General features: G+C 49.9%; 1 protein-coding gene across 1 annotated transcript in view; it reads right to left on the bottom strand.

The window, feature by feature from the left end:
• Positions 1-20773, bottom strand: part of PPP1R13B (protein phosphatase 1 regulatory subunit 13B) — a 66181-nt gene that overhangs the window by 10856 nt on the left and 34552 nt on the right. The window contains exons 3-8 of the mRNA XM_090265540.1: positions 19007-19126; positions 14297-14373; positions 6938-7039; positions 4424-4598; positions 3650-3846; positions 1212-1376 (exon numbers count right to left, since the gene is read on the bottom strand). Of these exons, the coding sequence (XP_090121666.1) occupies positions 1212-1376; positions 3650-3846; positions 4424-4598; positions 6938-7039; positions 14297-14373; positions 19007-19126 (836 nt within the window). The remainder of the gene's footprint in view (positions 1-1211; positions 1377-3649; positions 3847-4423; positions 4599-6937; positions 7040-14296; positions 14374-19006; positions 19127-20773) is intronic.

Raw genomic sequence — 20773 nt, 5'->3', positions numbered from 1 at the left:
GCGCACCAGCCACAGCACGGGCAGCCCGCCTCTTCCCCCAGCACCCCCTACCCCAGCGCACCAGGCAAAGCCCCAGCAGCCTACACCAGCCCTCCTGAGATCCACCCTCAGAGCTGCAGAAGCCGACAAGGACACTTGTCAAACCATGAAAACCCCACGTGCTGCGTGTGGACAGGCAACTTTGGGAGCCGTGTCCCAGCCGGCCGGGTACCTGCTACAAGCTCCATCCCCGAGGGCAGCATGCCAACCAGCTCTGACTCGGGCTCTGCTTCCCGCACACCCCGAGCTTCACCAGTGGGGAGCACCCCTTCCAGCCAAAGACAGCGCATAACATCCCTGATGAACCTCGCCCCAGCTCTCAGCCTCGCACGCGGGCACAGAAGCACTGAGAGCAACAGCCAGACTTGGGAGCACCTGCTCCAAAGCAGGGCTGGGGCGTGGAGTACAATACACCAGTTACCAAGGGGGTGGGGTAATGACCTGGAAAGATACCTGTGCTGCAGTTTTTTTTAAAAAGCCTAGGTTCTGAACAGTATGAACAATATAATTCCTACAATTCCATTTCAATTAAATACCTTCTATCTGTATTAACAAAAGGCTAGACCCATGAACAACTATCATCCCTCAAAAATGAGAACAGGGTGGAAGGGACTTTCACATTTTCCTTTAAATATCTCTGTACTATTTTAACTTTTTTCAATGAGCATTTATTACCTTTGAAATTCAAAATACCAAATAAAGATTTTCTAAAAAAGCACTAACCGCTTCACACAACTTTGCTCAAGAGCTCACAAAGCCCTTCCACCTAGGTTCTCGCTAGGAAACTTCACGATGATCCCTGGGGCAGGTAAGACAAACCAATTCACTGCAAGGGCACGAGGCCACACAAGGTCAAGGAATCTGCCTCAGTGACCTAGCTTCAAATGGCAGCATGGGGCCCAGCCCTGTGCTGGGACTCCAAGGCCAGTGCTCCAGTGGAGAAGGGACAGCCTCGCACAGTAGGTGGGGGGCCAGGAACAGCTCGGGGCGCCCACGGGGGTGGCTGATTCTAGACCCAGATGGCAGGAAACAAATGCCTACAGAACTGTCTTCTCCTGCTGTGTTTATGGTTCGGGGACATCTATGCTTTCTCATCTGGGCGGAAGGGGAAAATGCCATTACAGCGAAGATGTACAATGTGGGGCCGAACCATCGGCAGTAGCTTATCTCACAGAGACACTTCCTTCCCCACGTGCCTGGATTTTCTTCCCGTAGAGACGCTCACGCAGCTCGCTGATGCGCTTGTCCATCATGGCCACCTCCATGTTGCGCTTATTTAAAAGTTCCTTCTGCTGCTGCAGTTTTGAATTCTGCTCCTGGTTAAGCTGGTTACGAATCTACGAAATAGAAAGTACGACTTCTATGACTTGCATTAATTAAACAGTCAAATTCTTGTCACCAGGGAAACTTAAAAAAGGAAAAATTGGCCTGGCTGGTGAGGCTCAGTGGATTGAGCGTCTGTGAACTGAAGGGTTACTGGTTTGATCCCCAGTCAGGGCACAGGCCTCGGTTGTGGGCCAGGTCCCCAGTTGGGGGCACACGAGAGGCAACCACACGTTGATGTTTCTCTCCCTTTCTTTTCCTTCCCCCTTCTCTAAAAAAAAAAATATATATTTTTTTAAAGTTTATTTTTTATTTTTTAAAGTATATTTTATTGATTATGCTGTTACAGTAGTTCCAATTCTTCCCCCTTTGCTCCCCTCTGCCTAGTACCCCCCTCTCCCCCAGCAATCCGACCCCCCGTAGTCCATGTCCATGGGTCGTGCATGTAAGTTCTTTGGCTTCACCCTTTCCTATATTATTCTTAACTTCCCCTATTTTGTACCAATTACGCTTCTTAAAATAACTGAGTTCTTAGTGTATTTACATATACACACTGCTGCCATGCACTGAATAATTACGAGTGTGGCACAGATGAAGTCAGGGCACGTTTATCACAGAACCGAGAGCAAACATCTACAAACTCATGTCCTCTTCTAAGCGTAATGAATGACAGGCACCAATGACTATAGGGACCATGATCACAGTCCTGGGGAATGGCACTTTAGTGGCAAGTGTCCTGAACACATCCCTAGGGACCTAAGGACAGGCATCTGCGTCACCCCATCCAGCCCACCGAATGAGGCACCTCCCTGCAGAGGCAGTGGTGAGCTCACAAGGGAGGGCCTACGTCACCAAACCGGACGTTCTACCATTGCAGCAGGCTGCGAGCAGCACTCGGAAAGGGACAGAGCCTGGAAAGCAGTGCAGCGCGTGCAGAAGGCGGGCTCTGCAGCGCTCCACTCCTTGGTGCTCGCGTTGGCCAGCGCACGCACTGCACGCGGGCTGCAGACGGGGGCACGTGCTTTTAAACCGAGACCGCAGTCCAAACAGTTGAAAATAAATAAATATATAGTACATTCATCACACCTCACCAACAAAACCTTAAACACCCCCCACTTTTTAACTGCTTAAAATGTTAAAAGTTGTACATTCTTGTATTTTATTTCTATACATTTATGTTACAGAAGGCAACAGCAGCGAAAAGTGATTTTTCCTTCTGTAATTAAACGTTCTCATTTCATAAAATGACACCCTACTTCCCCTGCCAAGTGCTAATGGACTGCAAACTTGCTGCCAGCCTGGGAAAGCCCTGCCGGGCGGTGCCTGCTGAGGAGCAGACGTCTGGCGGTCTGCGTCCTCCCAAACTCTGACACGGGAGCCTCAGCTGCCATGGTATTGGGAGGTGGGGCCCTTGGGAGGTAACTTGGCTTCAATGAGGTCACGAGGATGGGACCCCATAGTGGGGTTCTTCTTATAAGTGTCCTTATAAGAAGAGAAACCAGAGCCGTGAGGAAACAGCAAGAAGGTGACCCCGTCCCCTGGCCCCCCAGCGGAACCGAACCTGCCAGCGCCCTGATCTTGACCTCCAGGCTCCAGGACCGTGGGACCTGAGCTTTGTGGGAGAAGCCCCCAGACTACAGGGCTCTGGTACAGCAGCCCTCGCTGACTGAGACAAGGGTCTACAACAGGCATCTGTCTCCTCAGTTACACAGAGACCTTCGATGTCACCTAAAGCTTAATCCTTCCCTGGTTCCTTGTATTGCCAGCTGAATTCTGTAGTGAACCTCTGCGCGGAAAACACCAAGTAAGAAGCCCGTCACAAAGAACCACACGTTGCATGAACCTGCACACAGGCAATGTCCACAGCAGCAAACCCACAGGACAGAAGGGGGTCTGTGATTGCCATGGGCCGGGAGGGGCGCGGGGGCGGTTCTGAGGGGTTGGTAAGGGATGTGGGTTTTGTTCTGGGGGCGATGAAGATGTTCTACAGCTGACTCGTGGTAGATGGGGAACTCCGTGAAGACACCAAAACCCACTAAACTGTACTTTATATGGGTAAACTGCAGGCTATGTGAATTACAGCCCAAAGCTACTTTAAAAACCCCTCTGTCCTGAATACGTCTGCGCCACTACTACCCTAGAGTCCACGAGCACGCCTGCAGCCCCTGAGGTCCCCAGTGCACACGAAGCCGCAGCCCCTGAGGTCCCCAGTGCACACGAAGCCGCAGCCCCTGAGGTCCCCAGTGCACACGAAGCGCAGCCCAGAGGCCGCACCCAGCACCGTTACCTGCAGCTCCTGGTACAGTCTCTTTAACTCCAAGGCCGCCGGCCCCGCCAACTTGCCATTGTGGGGCTGGAACCCGTTCAGCTTTCCCTTCTTCAGGTCTTCCAGCTGCTGGCTGAGCTGGTCGACTCTCAGGATTGCCGTCTGCACCTCCTGCTTCTTCTCCTGGAACATGGCACTGAACCTCTCTATCTCAGCAGCTGCAATTCCCACCAAGAAAGAAAACAACATCACTCGACTGGCCTTTTTCTCACAGAGCTTTGTTATTTTGGGGGTGACCCCTTCCTCATGTCTAAACATCTAACTGCACTCCAGCATCACCAGGGCCAGCCTTGGGAGGGAACACTGATGCGCACACCATGTCCCATCTCGGTGGCATCGCTACGCTTGGCAAACAGGCCCATCTGCTCGGCCCAGGGCACATATGCGCAAGCCACCCAGGGTCTCCATGCACCAGGAGACCCTGGCTCTGTTACCACGGTAACATCAAGTGGGCACTAACTGGGTTAATAAAATAAGAGAAACTCAACAAAAATAGAAAGGGAGCATTTGTATGGTTTATCTTAACACACAGATAAAGTTTAAGCTGTTTAATTACAACAGACCCTCATGCCATGGAGTGGGGGGAGGGTGGCCATGACAGATGCTGAGATCACCCCCTCTAACCCCGCCCACCCTTTCCCACGCAGGGGACATAGCCAGTTTCAGGGCACCTCCTCCACCAGATCTGACGCTGGCGTGCCCAGAAGTGCGCGGGAGCTAGGCCAACGCACGTACACAGGTTGCCGTTCATGACTTTGCTGTAGTCCACCTGCCCTCTCATGGCGCGGATCTTCTTCAGCTTGGTTTCCTGGGCTTCCACGCGCTCCTTCAATTTCTGGAGTTTCTCATTTTCAGAAACAGACTGCTGCTGATGGCGCTCCTGCTGCTTCAGGAAATGCAGGCGCTGCTCCTGACGGAAGAGGGGAAGAGCTCACTTTGAAAACTGAAGTGCACGGTTTCCTTTAGACACAGAAGCACTGGGGTGGATTCTACAGCACTGCCTGTGTTGACAGGAAAGGGATGCTCAAGGGGCCCTGTGTGCACCAGACCTCGCCACGCCAAGCCGACTGGCATGAAAAGGGGTGTGAGCAGGGGAGAGGCTGGGTTTCTGATGCACGCTGATCTGAGCTGCTGCCATGTAAATGCTCCCGCAGGAACTCGCAGCGGCAGGAGGGCAAGCCTGCGTTCCGTCTCAGCCTGTCTGTGCAGCCCCAGTCCGGCTCCTGCCATCAGACCAGGCTTCCTGCAGCAGCAATGCAGCTTCCAGGGGCCCCTTATTTAGCCTGAAGGAAACGGGCCCTGACCAGCAGGGGATCTTCTACTGAAAAGGGGTAAGGTGATCAGTAAGGAGATAAACCTCTAATGTGTTCAGTGACATCAGCAGTCCAGAAAGTGTTTGTTTTCTTTAGGATTAGCTTCTTTAAAACTACTGGGACGTTTTATAGTCAAACAAGAACAGGACAATCCTAAAGTAAAAATACATGCAATACTCTTCAACAGTTTTGCCCTATTAACATGAATGCAAACCTTCAGGGTAACAGGCCACACCAAACCCTCACGGTCCCATGTGCACGCGTAACACATCCGTGTGACTGCGGGCCTCACGTGCAGCCCCGAAGGAGGGCCAGGTACAGTTGGCGGGACTTGTGGTTCACACCACTGAAAATACCTAAGGATTTTCTTAACAGTAATACTCTTGGATCAGTATTTGGAAAGGAAATAAAAGGAATTAGAAGACATTATAATTATATAATACTATGTACATTCCAACTCAGAAGTCTTATTAACAGGATGAAATACTTTGATTAAACTTCTAATTGTTTTTATTCTTTTTAAAAGATTTATTTTTTAGAGAGACAGGAAGGGAGGGGGAAAGAGAAGAAGAGAACATCAATGTGTGAGAGAAACATTGGTGTATGGTTGCCTCTCACACGCCCCAACTGGGGACCTGGTCCACAACGCAGGCCTGTGCCCCGACTGGGAATCAATTTGGTGACCTTTCCATTCACAGGCCGGTGCTCAATCTGTTGAGCCACCCCAGCCAGGCTGTTTTTTATTCTTATAAATCCAATAAACTTTATAAGACAACTTTAAAAAACAAATCCAACTTAACCTAATATTTACAAAAAAGCGGATAATACAATGAAATACACAGGCGTCCAATAAATGAAAAATTTGGACTGGCCATTTTGTTATAAGAAAAGCTACAGATTTCACTTACATGTGGAATCTGAAAAAAAATAAATGAACAAACACCACAGAAACAGGCCCACAGCCTCAGAGAACGCACCGACGGTCGCCAGGTGGCAGGGGGCAGGGGGCAGGGGCCTGGGTGGGCAGGGGAGGGGTAGGAAGTACAGACCGGCAGTCGCACATCAACCACAGGGGATCTAGCCGAGGGCACGGTAGTAACCATGGCGCCCGGTGGGAACCAGGCCTTTCGGGGAGACCCCTTCGTACGTTACATAAACGCCCGACCACTATGCTGTACGCCTGAAACTGACACAAGACTGTCAACTGTAATTAAAAAAATAAAAACAAATTTAAAAAGCCTCTCTACAGAGAAAGCAGTAAGAACCTACGCAGCAATGTTTACATGTTTTCTTGACAGCAGCTTCAGGACATTTAAGATCAATACGAAATAATTTCCTGAAGGCATGGATGATGAGCCTGACTTTTGATTTTTAATCCACAACTAAACCATTATTGAGGAAAATTTTAAATCCTACTATTAGATTCAACAACAAACGCAGGACTTGTCCATCCATGAGCGCTAACTGTGCCCCCACCATAATGAATCAGACCAGCGCCTTGCCAGGTGGCACCCAGGGAAGCCCTGACGACCAGCTGTCCCTGGCTGTGGGGCCCACGACCAGCACCCGCAGCCTGCATCGCTGGCTTCCTCTAGAGCACGGAGGAGCTGGCCCAGCAGCAGAGAACAGCCACAGGGAAAGGAGGTGACAGGAAGAGCATGCTTTCCCGGCCACTGTCAGCCACAGCGGGCAAGGCCGACCACGGCCTGGTGTGTGTGCGGACCAAGGGGAGACGCCCTGACACAGTCCCACTCCGGGAGGCGACAGCACACTGCACGGTGACCGTTATGGAGGAGGTGACGCAGACATGGAGTTTCAGAATTCCGTGGCATGGTTCCACTGACCAGGGTCACCCAAAACGTCCTCGCCCCAGCCTAACGTCACAGCGGAAGAACGCACTTGCTGGACGGCTCCCTGCTCTGCTGTTAAAACTTACCTTGGCTACCAGCATCTGCTGCTGGTTCTCGATTTGCTGCTGCTGCCTGGCCGCCATATCCTGGAGCTCTGAGAGGGTCAGTTCAACGCGTGGGTGCCCAGCCTGCAGGGAAGAGCACACCTTCAGGCTGGGTGTCAGCCTACACAGCCCCTTCCCTGGCGTCGGAGCCCACACCAGTTCCCCGGACCCTGGCCGGGCTGCTCAGCTGCGGAGAGCGTCACGCCGACGTGCCGCGGCTACGGGTCTGATCCCAGTCAGGGCCCAGACAAGCATCGACCAACAGGAACAACAAATCGGTGTGTTCTCTTCTCTCTGCCCTCTTCCTCTCTCCCAAATCAAGAAATAAACAAACAAAATAAGTAGGCTCCCGAGAAGTCAGGAGAGTACAAATTAGCCTGTTTTCTCGTGAGAACTTTCCTAAGTGTTGAGTGATGTCATTGAATATACGCACCAGTTTTTCTAACAGACCGGGCACCACATTTAATACAAGGCCCACTCCCCTTGCCCTGGCTGTCTACTAGGTGTGTCTGAGCAACTGAGGATGTCCAACGTTGAAGGGTGCGCAGGCCTCAGGACAAGTGTTATATCGCTCCACCTGGTCTCGAGAAAAACCAAATATATAGAAGATTATAAAACCCAAACACCTCATTAGAAACACATGTGTATGGCCTGCACCGAGAACTGACAGAACTAACATGGGAAGTGAACACAACACAGGAATCACTTGTGCGGTGGTAACTCAGGGGATTTGAAGGCACGACCCCACTCTGTTAATGACGACAATAAAAGGAAGCCTGTTCCCTGTGCGTCCCTAGTGCTTTGTACTGAACTGTGTACCTTCCACTTATGAACTTACTGAAGCCTCGCAATGGCCCCGCCAGGCAGGCGCCGTTACACCGCACACTGCAGGTGGGAGGACAAGCAGAGGACGCTCCGTCTGCTGAGGTCCGCTGGCTCCCACGGCGCCGCAGAGGCGGCATCCTCACTGTGCACGGCCCTGAGGCCACGCACTGCGGTGCTTACGTGCTTGTGTCTTCCTAACAGGTCCGTGTGGGGGAGGGGAAGGAGGGCCATGCCGAGGGCCAGGAGCTGAGTCCAGGAGCGACTCCGGCTCCAGCCCGGCCCGTGCTCCTGCAACCCCCTCTGTGCCGCTAACCACGTGGGCGCCCGGCCCCCCTTGGCTCTCCACACTCCACGTCTGGGCCCACCTGTGAGCTTCCCCTCCACAACCCTTACACCCACTTGTATTCTTAACAGAGGCCCTAACCCTGCGCCTCCAACTCCAGTCTCCCCCAAACCTCACAGGGTTCAAGCACATTCTTGACTCTTGGAAAATGGAATCGGATTTGTTCAACGGTTGTAACGGGAACCCCGTTCTGTTTATCTGAGATCCTGAGCAAGCAAATATGGACCCGGTATTGTAAACAGCTATTACAGAAACTTCCATTTGAAAGAAATTTGTGTATTCTAAAAAAAAAAAAAGCCAGGCAGAGTCATAAAAAATTCCCGAAATTTCTGTTTTCACACTAATAAAGCATTGCTAATACTCACCTACTGAGCTGCTCCAATCACAACAAAAGGTATTTTCTGAAACCTTGAGAACTTCCACTCCTTATACACTGTCCAATCAACAAATCTTTCAATTTACATTAATTTCATAATTTTACGACCCAAAAAACAACAACGAAAAACATCTCTTCGGTCTGCTCTTCCCAACGATGGCTTAGAATGACAACGTAGAGGACAGAAGCAGCAGCGAGCTGCGCAGTACTGACGTTCACACCTGTGAGTACGGGAGGCTCTGTGTGCGTCTGTCACCTATGCATTTCTACGTACACACGGAGATGTACTTACTACGCTGTCCTAGGAAACAGGTGTTACACCTTATGTATTTAACACAATTTTCTCTGCAAGCAGATCTGACATACAGAAAACTGTATTCATCATAGTGCACAGCCCAACAAATTACTTCCAAGTAACCACACCTGTGTAATTTAATTGTATTGTAAGTGGGTTATAAAAACACAAGCTACCATAAACTAGTAAATCAACAAATATGCAACATTTTACATTTTAGTACATATTCCCTTAACTGTTCAGTGTGAAAATCCAGCAAAAAGCAGCACCTCCTCAGAGTTTAAGTAAACAAAAAACTTTACTGCCAATTCCATCCTCGTGACGGGCCTATCACGCATTCTCTTCGTAGAAACTAGTCCCCATATCAGCAATTTTAAATTCCCAACAGGACCCAAATTTATTTGAACAAACCTATGACTTAATTCCATGCTTTTCTTTTCATTGCATCTAATAAAGAGAAATCAAGTCCTGTCCTCTTGGGCACACTGCGGTCCCTCAGTACAGAAGCACTACCTGACGAGTTCAAGGCCAGGCCACAGGGAGGACAAGCACTTCCAGGATGAGGAAAGCAGCAGTGAAGTTCTCTCCGTGACCGCTGGCAGGCCCCCACAGACTTCTCCAGCCCTCTGCCCGCGCTGCCCCTCACCCCCACCGTGCAGGGCTCAGGGCCCCCTCTCAGGCCAGCATTCTTGACCCCGGGCTGGGGAGAGCACTCACCCTGAGGGCACCCATTCCTCATAACAAGCATGGCCCACCCACTCCAGGCCTAACTAACTCCCCCCAGAACGGAGAAAACCGAAGCCTCCCCCACAGACAATAACCACTTATCTGGTCATAGCACCCCTTCTTTCTCCAAACTTCCACAAAGCTACTTGCGGAAGCCATGAGAGACTTTATACCTCTAACTTACAATACCTTTATACACAAAATATTGATACTAACCTAACAGAAAACTCACACATCAGGGACTCCCTAGCTGATGAAACTTGCAGACTCTCTGCAGTTCCTAGCTCATCCAGCACCCACAACATCTGGCCACAGCCTCCAATCAATGATCAATAATCCATGCTTGTTGACCGGATTTACAAGTGACTCAATGCTTCCTTATCCTTCCACCGAGCCCCGATCACACTCCCACGTGGGTGGCAGCACCCTTTCGAACTCTGAAGCCGCTGCCCCAGGTGAGACAGAACATTCCCATCCTCGCAGCCAGGGCCCCACAGCGCTGGCCCTCCCTGCCACCGCTGGCCTGCGGGGGGGCTGTGCGTGCAGAGCGGCCCAGCTCTGTCTGCCCTGGGACTTCGTGTGGAAGGGACCCTACAGTGTGCACATCTTTGTGCCTGGCTTCCTTCACACGCCGCCGTGTCCCGCACACCAGTGCTCCATCCTTCCTGCGCCGGGCAGCATGCAGGTGGATGGCTAGGCCCTGTTCTGTTTATCCACCATTGGCTCAGGGGCATTTGGGTGGTTTCCCCTTTCCGGCTCTGAGGAATAAAGCGTCTCGAACGTTCACACACCAGGACTCATGTGGACAAATGTCTGGCTTCTCTCGGGTGGCCCACGGTGGCACAGGCGGCTGTACGGTGGGTGTGCAGAGACGGCCAGACTGAGTACCGAAGGGAGCATTTTACACGTCCCCAAGCAACACGACAGTCCTGACTTCTCCACATCCTTGCCAACACTTGTTCAAATTGTAGTTATCCTCTTTTTAAATAAAATGTTACCCTCTTGGCAACATAAATGGTATTTTGATAAGGAAAATAAGTAAAAGCATAAAAATGTCCATAATTATCAATCCCAAATGCACTTTGATTAGCTTTTCAATAAATAAGCTAAGCCCACGATTTACCAAAAGCTAGATATGAAAAGGAAGCCTATTTCCCAGGTTAATGTCTTATTTGTATTAATCAGGTATATGAATCATGAGTCATAAAGCTATGAAAAGAAAGTATGTTTGAAAAACAGGTTATAAGAACTAGATTTTCTAAGATATTAAGAAAAAACTACAACTCACTTGATAATTATGGTTGAAATCTTTAGGTCACAAGCCAGTTGATGACATGGCTTTAATCATATGTATTTTTGTCTCCTCGGGTAATGTTTTAAATATAATTTTGAAACTGGTGCTACAGCATTTCAGTTACTAAAAACATAAAAAAGGTTTCTGAAAACAAACCATTGTAGTCAGTTATGCAATATACATGTCCCCCATGCTAAGCCACCAGTGACATGTTTTCGTAGATCTTTAGTCTTGCCAAATATTACTGAGAAGACTTAGTCGTACGGCCTGAGGTGCTACTGAAACGCGGTGCCGATATGCATCAAGTGCACTTTCCCAGCACGTGCCAAAATCTAACAAAGATTGCGCTTTTATCTGTGGAAACAAAAACAGATTCGTCACCTTCCACAGTATCTGTTTGGTTAATGACTCTTCACTATCATGGTTCTTGAAAAATTATGCCATTTTCTAGACTTTCTTCTTTTTTTTTTTGTATAACTCATCCAAAAACACACTAAAGAATGCTCCACAAGAAGTGATACTTTGACACTAGTTTCAGGCAAACAAACAGTCACCGGTTCACACACTGCAACTGCTCCTTGCCGTAGACACGGGTGTGGCACAGCTCTGCTTGCCAACAGCAGAAACCGTGGGTGCTGGGCTTCCAGTGAGCTTCCCTGGTGACAATGTTTCACATGCGCCACCACCGTGCGGTGCTGGAGGAATGAAGGGGCCCTGGGTGGCCCCGCTGGGAGAGGACCCCTGCAGCCTGGGCCTCCTTCCCCTCAACTCCGCCCCGCGTGCCTTTTCCTTTGCTGGTCTTGCTCTGTGCCCTTGCGCTGGAGTAAGTCACCACCCTGAGGATGACCAGTCCTGAGTCCTGAGAGTCATCCTCACAAATCAATGACACTGGGGGTCATCTTGGACACCCCAACATAGGCATCTACAGTGAGAATAAGTCAACGTGCCCTCATCGCATAAAGTCAAACCAGCTCTTCAAAACTGCTGGACAAGTCAGTTTTGTACGTTTTATGACGTGTGCATGCGACCCGGGGTCCCCAAACCCAGCAGGGAAGGGGAATCCTAGAGAGAGGGTTCCAGCCCGTTCCACACTTCTGCCGGGGGCCGAGGCCTTACTCTCCAGGCGGCCGGACTCACTGACCTGCAGCCCTGAGAGTGGAGCCGCTCACAGGCATGAGTCCCAGCGAGGTGGCCCGCACACCCACGCCCGCAGCTGCTGCTCACCCGCTCCTGGCTGCCGTCCACCCGCGAGGCTGCAGGGTCCACGTCCCAGCACTCTATGGCCAGGATATGCACAAAACCATGTTTGGAGAAAGATGTTTTTAATATCTTATTAGCTTTAAAATTGCACAGAAAAGTGCTTTTTGACCATAAAGTGCTTTACAAGGTGCGCACGCCATAAACGCAGTGATACCCGTGATGCAGCGCTGCCAGCACGGAGCCCCACCTCTGGACCAGCACGCCACCCTCCTCTAATCACACGGCGCACAAAGGCTACACACACGTTTCGTTCCGGCTGCAGCTTTGTTGGTCTTGACGTGTGAACACGATCTCTGTGTTAACAAGAAACAACTTCCGGGGAAGAAGAGACCATGGGCTCTCATGTCAGGCCTCAGAGCTCCACGCATCACAGCCCGGACGCCCTTCCTGCGGCCCCTCCCCTGGATCACACGTGTGTGCACCCCTCAACACAAAGCCTCCTAAATGCCTCCATTTCACCTCCCTAAGCTCAGGTCACGGGAAGTCTTAGAACTCACAAGAATCTTCAAGGTCCCTTTGAACAGTAAGTTTGGAACGCTTGTGGCACTGCGGGCGCGTGCCTGGGGCTTCCACACCTGGCAGGGCAAGAGCAGCCAGCCCTCAGGCACAGCCCAGGTCCCACCCGGAACCGGGAGTCCCACCAGCAGGGCCTGCGCCTTTCTATCTCCAGACGTTGTGAGCAGATAAACTGAGCAGAACCCCCAGAGGCTGTCGGAGGGACAAGATGCCAGGGTGAAGGGTAACAGAAGGGTCCACGACCTTGGCATTGGCAGCAGTTCTGAGCGGCACAAGGCTTAGGCCCCTGGAACCAGAGAGAAGGAAGTATCACCTAGTATGCCGCTTGGCTCTGCAGCAGATAGCTGCAAAACCTAAAATAATAAGCACTATTACGTGGTTTAAACTTTGTAACCAACCTGTAGACAAAGTACAGAAGGCTTAATTATAGTGAGATAACAGCGCACACACAATACCAACTGTGGTGGCGCAGAAGAACAGCTGTAAGAGCCGGTGGGCAGGGGAGAGGGGGCTGTTTAATACCCTCATCTTACAGGGAGGAAAAGCCAGACATACGATTTAAGGTTGACGGAACAGAGAAATAGAGATTTAACACATTGTACGTGGGACATGGAAAATTACATTTTTCACAAACTGTGCATAGAGTGCCTTTATCTTTCATAATAATGATGAAGAATACATTCTAAGGTAAGAAAATCAAAGTCTCCTAAAGAAAATTGAAAGTAGTTTTCAATTTATAGTGATTTTACATGACAAAATTTGCATGTATATTCCAAAAAAAAAATCTCCCGCCCCCACCATGACGCACTGGCACACAATGCCCACATACAGTTTAAGTACATCATTTAAAGTCACAACGGTACCCAATGATGTAACTGAAACAGCAATTCAGTAACAGTGCTTTGGAAAGAGAGGGGCAATGTGACTGGGTCCAGGTTAGCTGGTTAGGAAGCTCTGCAGCCAGCCAGCCCTGCCCCTGGGCCCCGCACTCCAGGCCCGCGCCCTGCACCCACATCTGGCGGTGCCAGGCACTGTACTGAGGAAGCCACTGGCCCGAGATTACACACCGAGTTAGTGGCAGAGCCAGAAAAAGAAACCAGTTTTCTAGCTTTGAAATTATTTGGACAAGTCATCACTAAAATTTCCAGGAACGACCATGTTGAACATTTCCCTACCTGGTCATTCTTTTAACGCGCGCCAACATTTAAAGAGCAGCCTCCGCCCCTCCTCACCTACAACAGTGCTGGGCGCGCCTCCAACGCTACCCCGTGACCAAGGATGCTCTCTCCTGCACGCAGCTGTGAGGACGACACCAGCCCACTAGCTGGGTGTCTTTCAAAACCTGACAGAAAGGTCAAGACGTCAGCACTGAAAACACAAAGCCTGCCTGCTCCCCTCAGCCTAGAGACTGAACCCATCAGCTGTCAGGGGACGGGCCAGGGCCACACGCGTGGAGGGTGAGGCTGTGCCCCAGGACACGCACGAAGGGCACAGCTCCGCGCGAGGCTGCCCCGCGCACAGACCAGGTGTGGATGTAAGCCCACTCAGCAACCGCCTCTTCATAACTTCATACAAAGTTTTTGCAATATTCAACAGAAATGATCGTTTCTAGTGAAAAATAACTCTTTAAAAGTAAAATATAACCAAACTAATTAGTACTTATAAAAAGCATTTAAAAAATTTCAACATAATTCACTGTTGCTTACCCCATTTTCAGTACGTTTTTCTCCAGGTACATTTATTACACTTCTCTGCGTTCTTTGCTCTTGAGTCTGACGGCCACCTAAAGAGAGGAGAGGACCAAGCTTACTGAACGACGTACTAGAAAAACAGTGTTCTCCCGTTTTTTCACTTATTCAAATATTTTTTGAACACAAGCATAAAACACCAGGATGAACAACTCAGGACTCAGTACAGCTGAAAAGCGTTTTACAATTAATGTATATATATATGTAAAGTTGTTTAAATAAAACTTTTTTCACCTAACATTCTATTCAGAATCTTGAGACTGACTTATATCAACAGGTTTCTAACCCTTAAAACTGGTCAAAATGATAAATTTTACGTTCTGTGTATTTTACCACCTGAAACTTGGATTGAACACTCTAAAGGGCTCTGTGTGCTGGAGACTGAAGCGGAACTTCACGTCCGTAACGAGGAAGCGGACGCGCGGCGCTGACCCCACTAGCAGGGCTGAACAGGGGGGCGCCCCCACAGTCCGGGCAGTCTCGGGAATCCTCGGTTCCGTAAAACTGAAAACAGTTTTTAAAAAAGGGCTTCCCGTTTACACTATAAGAAGTCTCTGCATGTCCTGCCATCTGTTCACACAGGAGTACAGGCGCGGCTGTCACCGGGCACCAGGGCCTGCGCCCCTCCCCTGGCCTCCTGGCTTTCCCGTGATGCGGTGCTGCCAAGGACACGTGACTTCAAAGGCTCATGGACCTAATGTTAAAAAAAGACAGGAAAGCCTTTTCTATTTCCTTCCCATTACGTTGAAAAACCTGAAGATGCTAGGGTGGGAGCACCGCTTCCCTTTAATCCACGTGCTCTCCAGGAGTGACAGCGCCCCCAGGGGCACAGGTCGGTTCTCGGCAGACAGGAAATCTTAGCCTGTGTACAAAGCGAAGACGGACGTAGTATATAAACAGATATACAGTAAGCCGATAGCAGAAGATGGAGCACAAGAACAGAATTCCAAAAAGAAGGGTCCCTGGGGAGGGCAGTAACGGAAATAGGCAACCAATCGATGTTTCTCTTGCACACCAATACTTCACTCTCTCCCTCCCCGCTCCAGGAATGAATGAATAAAATCTTTAAAAAAAAAAAAAAATGTGCATAAGCACAGGCAGAGGGCGGAGCAGCACAGGTGGGGGACGGACTCTGAGCGAGGGCACGAGAGAATGGCCACGCAAGGGAGGGTGTGGTCTGAGAGAGAAAGAAGGGACAGTGACCACCTCCCACCTGTCAGAGTGGCCACCATCAATAAATCAAATGAGTGCCGGCGAGGATGTGGGGAGAAGGCCCCTCACGTGCTGTCGGTGGGAGTGCAGGCAGTGTGGCCACAGCCACGAGGGGGGAGCAGCCTAAGTGCCCGTCAGCGGACGTGTGGGTAGAGGAGCCGTGGCACTCGTGCACAGTCGAGTATCAGCCACATAAACAAAGGAAATCTGACCACCTGAGACGGCACGGATGAGCCTAGGGGGCACGGGCGCCAGGTAAAGCCGGTCAGACAGAGAAAAACAAACACCAGATGATTGCACTTACATGTGCGAACTGAAGAACAAAATAAATGAACCAAAGCCAAAACACAAACAGACTCTTGGACACAGAACAATCCACAGGTGGCCAGATGGGAGGGGTTGGGGAGCCGCGTGAGCCAGATGAAGGGAGTGGTGCGACAAGTGACAGGTTACAGAGCAGCCACAGCGTGGGGAACAAAGTCCATACCATCGTCCTGACTACAGATGATGCCGGGGGACTAGAATTATTGGGGGATGGCTTTGCAAATTATATGCTTTCGTTATGACTCCAGACAGTTCTCTAAGTATCCATAATGCTTCTAAGCTTTAGAAAGCGAGGTAGAAAGGACAGTCCCCCGCCTCCCCGGCGCAGCACGCCGAGGGCTGTGGCCCACGTTAAACTGGTAACGGTGAAGGTGAAGCTGCTCCCGCACAGCGAGGGGCGGGCAGGCCTGCGTGAGGAGCCCAGGTAGGGTTAAAGGGGACTCTTGGCACAAGAGCAGCACTTGAGGGCCGGCCAGCAAACCCTGGGCAGGAGGACTCGGTGCAGAGGCCGGGCCCCTGCCGAAGGGACAGGGGCCGAAGAGCTGGACCTGAAGCCTCCGTCTCTTGACCCCCGGTGACCGGCAGGCAGCAGAATAAACGCCAGCAGTGCGCTGTAGAACACCACAGACGGTGACGGAGACGAAGATGACCTTCCAGTAGAGAGGAGCGCCCCCTGGGGGCCAAACGTCCTCTGACGTAAAACACAAGCAGTGAGGGACAGGCTGCTCAGAGAAGCCCTCTTACAGGAGAGCGTCCCTCTGCTGTTCGCTCCTCTGAAATACCAGCGGGAACCCACGCTCACTGGTGAACAGCAGGTTACGGTCTCTCCACTGCACAGTGTACACGCTTTCAGAGAAAAAGACGCCCTGTTCTTGTTTAAAGCTCAGCTCAAACAGAGGTGGCGCGTTCTCACTCCGCCCCCAGGCCCGCCAGCCCAGTGTCTTAGTGCCCAGAGGCACGGCCGCCGCGCACAGCCCACGTGGACACGCGCGGTCCCGCCGCTGTCTGTGCCCACAGAAGGCAGCCCACGGGCACACTGCTTCCTGTGCTGCCTGTGCACGCGGTGTGCCCAGGAGACGGGCCAGTACACAGAGCTTCTCACTGGGGGCGACAGGCCGTTGAGCCCGACGGCCCGGGAGGCCCGGAGGCTGCTCCTGTCGGAGCCGCTCCGTGAGGAGCACCAGGTGCCCGCAGGACACGCGGCTTCAGGGTGAGTCCTCAAAGGGAGCGGGCCGGGTGAAAGGGGTTGTGCTTTTGTAAGAGGAACTGATGTTACCAAATTGCCCGCTGCAAAAGCTGCCAATGGACACTCCCAGGGCCTGTTTCTCAACTTCCTTGCTCATTCGCCAGGCTAACCTTCGCCGGGGGTGGAAGGTGGAACAGAGTATCCGTGTTTTTATTAGGAGTAAGGCTGAACATTTTTTCATATATCCTACAGCCACAGATATTTCCCTTTCTGTGAACCGCATGTTTGCATATGTTGCTTTTTTTCCTAATGACTTTTTGGTGTGTGTGTGTCAGTTTTTATGAATCCTTCACAGCAGTACCTCGGTACTCACTGTTAATTCATTCTGCAACTCGTGATGAGTGCCGAACCGACGAGGACCGGATGAGGCCGTTTTCCCTCTCAGGGTAACCTCATGACTCACACAAGTTCTGGCAACTGTGATGAGTCCCGAGCAAGCGCCGAACGCTGAAACATGTTTTTCTTTTTCTTTTTAAGACTTTATTTACTCTTTTAGAAAGAAGGGAAGGGAGGGAGGAAGAGACAGAAACACCGATGTGTGGTTGCCTTTAACATGCCCCCAACTGGGGACCTGACCCGCAACCCAGGCCTGTGCCCTGACTGGGAATCGAACCGGCAACCCTTTGGTTAGCAGGGTGGCACTCAATCCACTGAGCCACATCAGTCAGGGCTGAAACATTTTTTCTCATCAAAATTTGACGAGTATAGGGTTTGATGAGTTCTGAAGCCAATGAGTACCTAGGTATGACTGTCTATGTCATAGAAATTAGCTCTTTGCTAATGAGCTATAAATGCTGTTTCCCAGTTTATAATTTGTCTTTTGAAATTGCTTAGGGTGATTATTGCCATGTACAGTTTTCTTTTTTTAATAATTCAGTTTGTCACCCTGGCTGGTGTGGCTCAGTGGATTGAGTGCTGGCCTGAGAACCAAAGGGTTGCTGGTTCGATTCCCAGTCAGGGCACAGGCCTAGGTTGCAGGCTAGGCTCGCAGTTTGGGGCACGCGAGAGGCAACCACACATTGATGTTTTTCTTCTCCTCTTTCTCCCTCTCTTCCCCCTCTCTAAAAATGAATAAAGAAAATCTTTTTAAAAAATCTAGTTTGTCTTGTTTTTTATGGTTTAGTGTCAAATTTAGAAAGGTCCTGTCAACCATAAAATAATTTTTAAAAAACCATATTTCCCAGAATTCTAATCCTTTCATGGTTTTACTTCTTCTTTTTAAAAATTGTTTTTATTTATTGATTTTAGAGAGAGAGAGAGAAACAATGATTTGTTGTTCCACTTACTGATGCATTCACTGGTTGATTCTTTTATGTGCTCTGACTGGGGATCAAACCTGTAGCCTTGGTGTATGAGGACAATGCTATGATCAATGGAGCTACTTGTCCAGGGCTTAGTTGTATTTATTCTTAAAATCTAAATGTTCGATCCATCTTGTTTTTCATTAAAAGCAATTCCTTTAGCCCTGGCTGGTGTGACTCAGTGGATTGAGTGCCAGCCTGCCACTGGGTTGCCAGTTTGATTCCCAGTCAGGGCACAGGCCTGGGTTGCAGGCCAGGTCCCCAGCTGGGGGTGCACAAGAAGCAGCCACCCACTGATGTTTCGCTCCCTCTCCTTCTCCCTCCCTTCCCCCCTCTCTAAAAATAAATAAAGTCTTTAAAAAAAAAAAAAGCAATTCCTTGAGACAGGGGGGGCCCTCCTCACATGTCTGAGTGCATCACTGGATAGACTGCAGTCACAAGAAGGAGGAAGCGAGGGCCAGCACCTGAGGCGTGGAGGTCACTGTCAGCCACAGGAACAGGGAGCCACCAACTGCCCCTCTCAGTACTGGGAGTGAAGCGGGGAGCCAGCATCAATGCGTTAATACTTATTCATCACTCATCTACCTTGTTCACTGCTCTCAGCTGGAGAATCCTCATGTCGAAGAAAAAATTTCACTTCTTCCCTTCGTGGCCCCCACTTCTGAAGATGTTCATACATCATATGATCAAAGGGGATGGGACGTTCTAGAAAAAAACACATTTCATTTCTCTCAGAAATAAACAAAACACTTCCTACCAAAAGTAAAAAATAAAAATAGATTTAAATAAATTCAAGAATATTACAAGCACAAATTTTAATTTTAATGAAACAAAAGCAAGTGTATGGATGGGAAATAATTTAGGTAACTAATAAATACAAGAAGTAAACATAAAAGCAATTTTCCAACATTAAATAGGTAACACTGAAAAAATGCCCTTTACAATACTTATCATGAAGCAGCACGCCTCCCACTCTTCCAAAAGCACATCAATTGGCCAAACTTGTTATCTATTAAAATGCTACATGTGGCAATCGTCTGTGCAAAGGCAGAGCGGCACACTTCCTGGCAACGCCGTGAGGACACACAGACACTTGCACGCAAACGTTCGCAGCAGCGTCACTGAGGGTTACCAGGAAGCTCAGCCCCAATGTCCAGAGGGGATGACGGGAGGAGTAAGATGTGATATATCAGACACGGGTTATTGTTCAGCCGAGAACAGGAATTAAGTACTAATACACGCTTACAACGTGGATGAAGCTTGAAAACGTTACCCTAAGTGGAAGGAGCCTGACGAAAGAGGCCACACAGTGCACGAGCCCATGTATGTGAGGCACCTGCACTAGCAAGTACATACAGACAGAAAGTAATGCAGTGATTGCCTGGCTCTGGGGGAGGAAGGGGGGGAGGTACAGAGATTGGTAATGGTTGCACAACACTGTGAGTATCCTAAAAACCGCTCAATTTACACTTTAAAATGGTGATTTTTATTGTTATGTGAATTTTATCTCAAAGGGGGAAAAAGGAAATCTTGAAATATTCCCACTACTGCTTGCATCCGAAGCTGAGGAAGGAGCCCTGGCTCGTGTGGCCCAGTGGGCTGGGCATCCTCCTGCAAACTGAAAGGTCACCGGTTCGATCCCCAGTCAAGGCCACAGGCTTGGGTTGCGGGTCAGTTCCCCGGTTGGGAATGAGCGAGAGGCAACCGGTTGATGATTCTCTCCCCCTCTCTCTTTCCCTTCCCCTCTCTCTAAAAATAAATAAAATGTTAAAAAAAGAAAAAGACAGGAAAGCGAGAAGGATTACCAGCAAGTCCCAGGCTTGGGGGAAACAGTCTGGGGAGTGGTAGCACCAAACAGAACAGTATTTCTCCTCCCTTCTGCTCAGTCTGGGAACTTGACTTCCACCAAGAGAAAGAGCTGGGTGAGCCGCAGCCCCATCATACATTCATGGTGTGACTCAAGACGTCCGATGGGAGCTCTAGATTCCCTGACAGAGAACAGCCTCCTGTTCACGGAAAAGCACCCTCCCATGCCACTGCCCACTCCCCTTCCTGTGTGTGCAGGCAAGCTTCACATCCCTCAACACACTTGAGGACGAGAACAGAAACAGTCTCATCTCTGTTGAAAATGGCAGATGAATAGATAAAGAAACTGTGGTATGTGTACACAATAGAATATTACTTGGCAACAAAAAAAGAAAGAAATCCAACCATTTGCGACAACATGGATGGACCTAGAGGGTATTATACTAAGTGAAATAATTCATACAGAGAAAGACAAATACCATATGATTCACTTACACGTGAAATCTAAAAAACAAAATAAATGAACACCACACAACAGAAGCAAAC

Source organism: Furipterus horrens, unplaced genomic scaffold, assembly GCF_987537825.1.
Source record: "Furipterus horrens unplaced genomic scaffold, mFurHor1.1.pri manual_scaffold_21, whole genome shotgun sequence".
Classification (NCBI taxonomy): domain Eukaryota; kingdom Metazoa; phylum Chordata; class Mammalia; order Chiroptera; family Furipteridae; genus Furipterus; species Furipterus horrens.
Note: the sequence above shows the minus strand (reverse complement) of the source record. Positions and strands in the feature narration are given on the sequence as shown.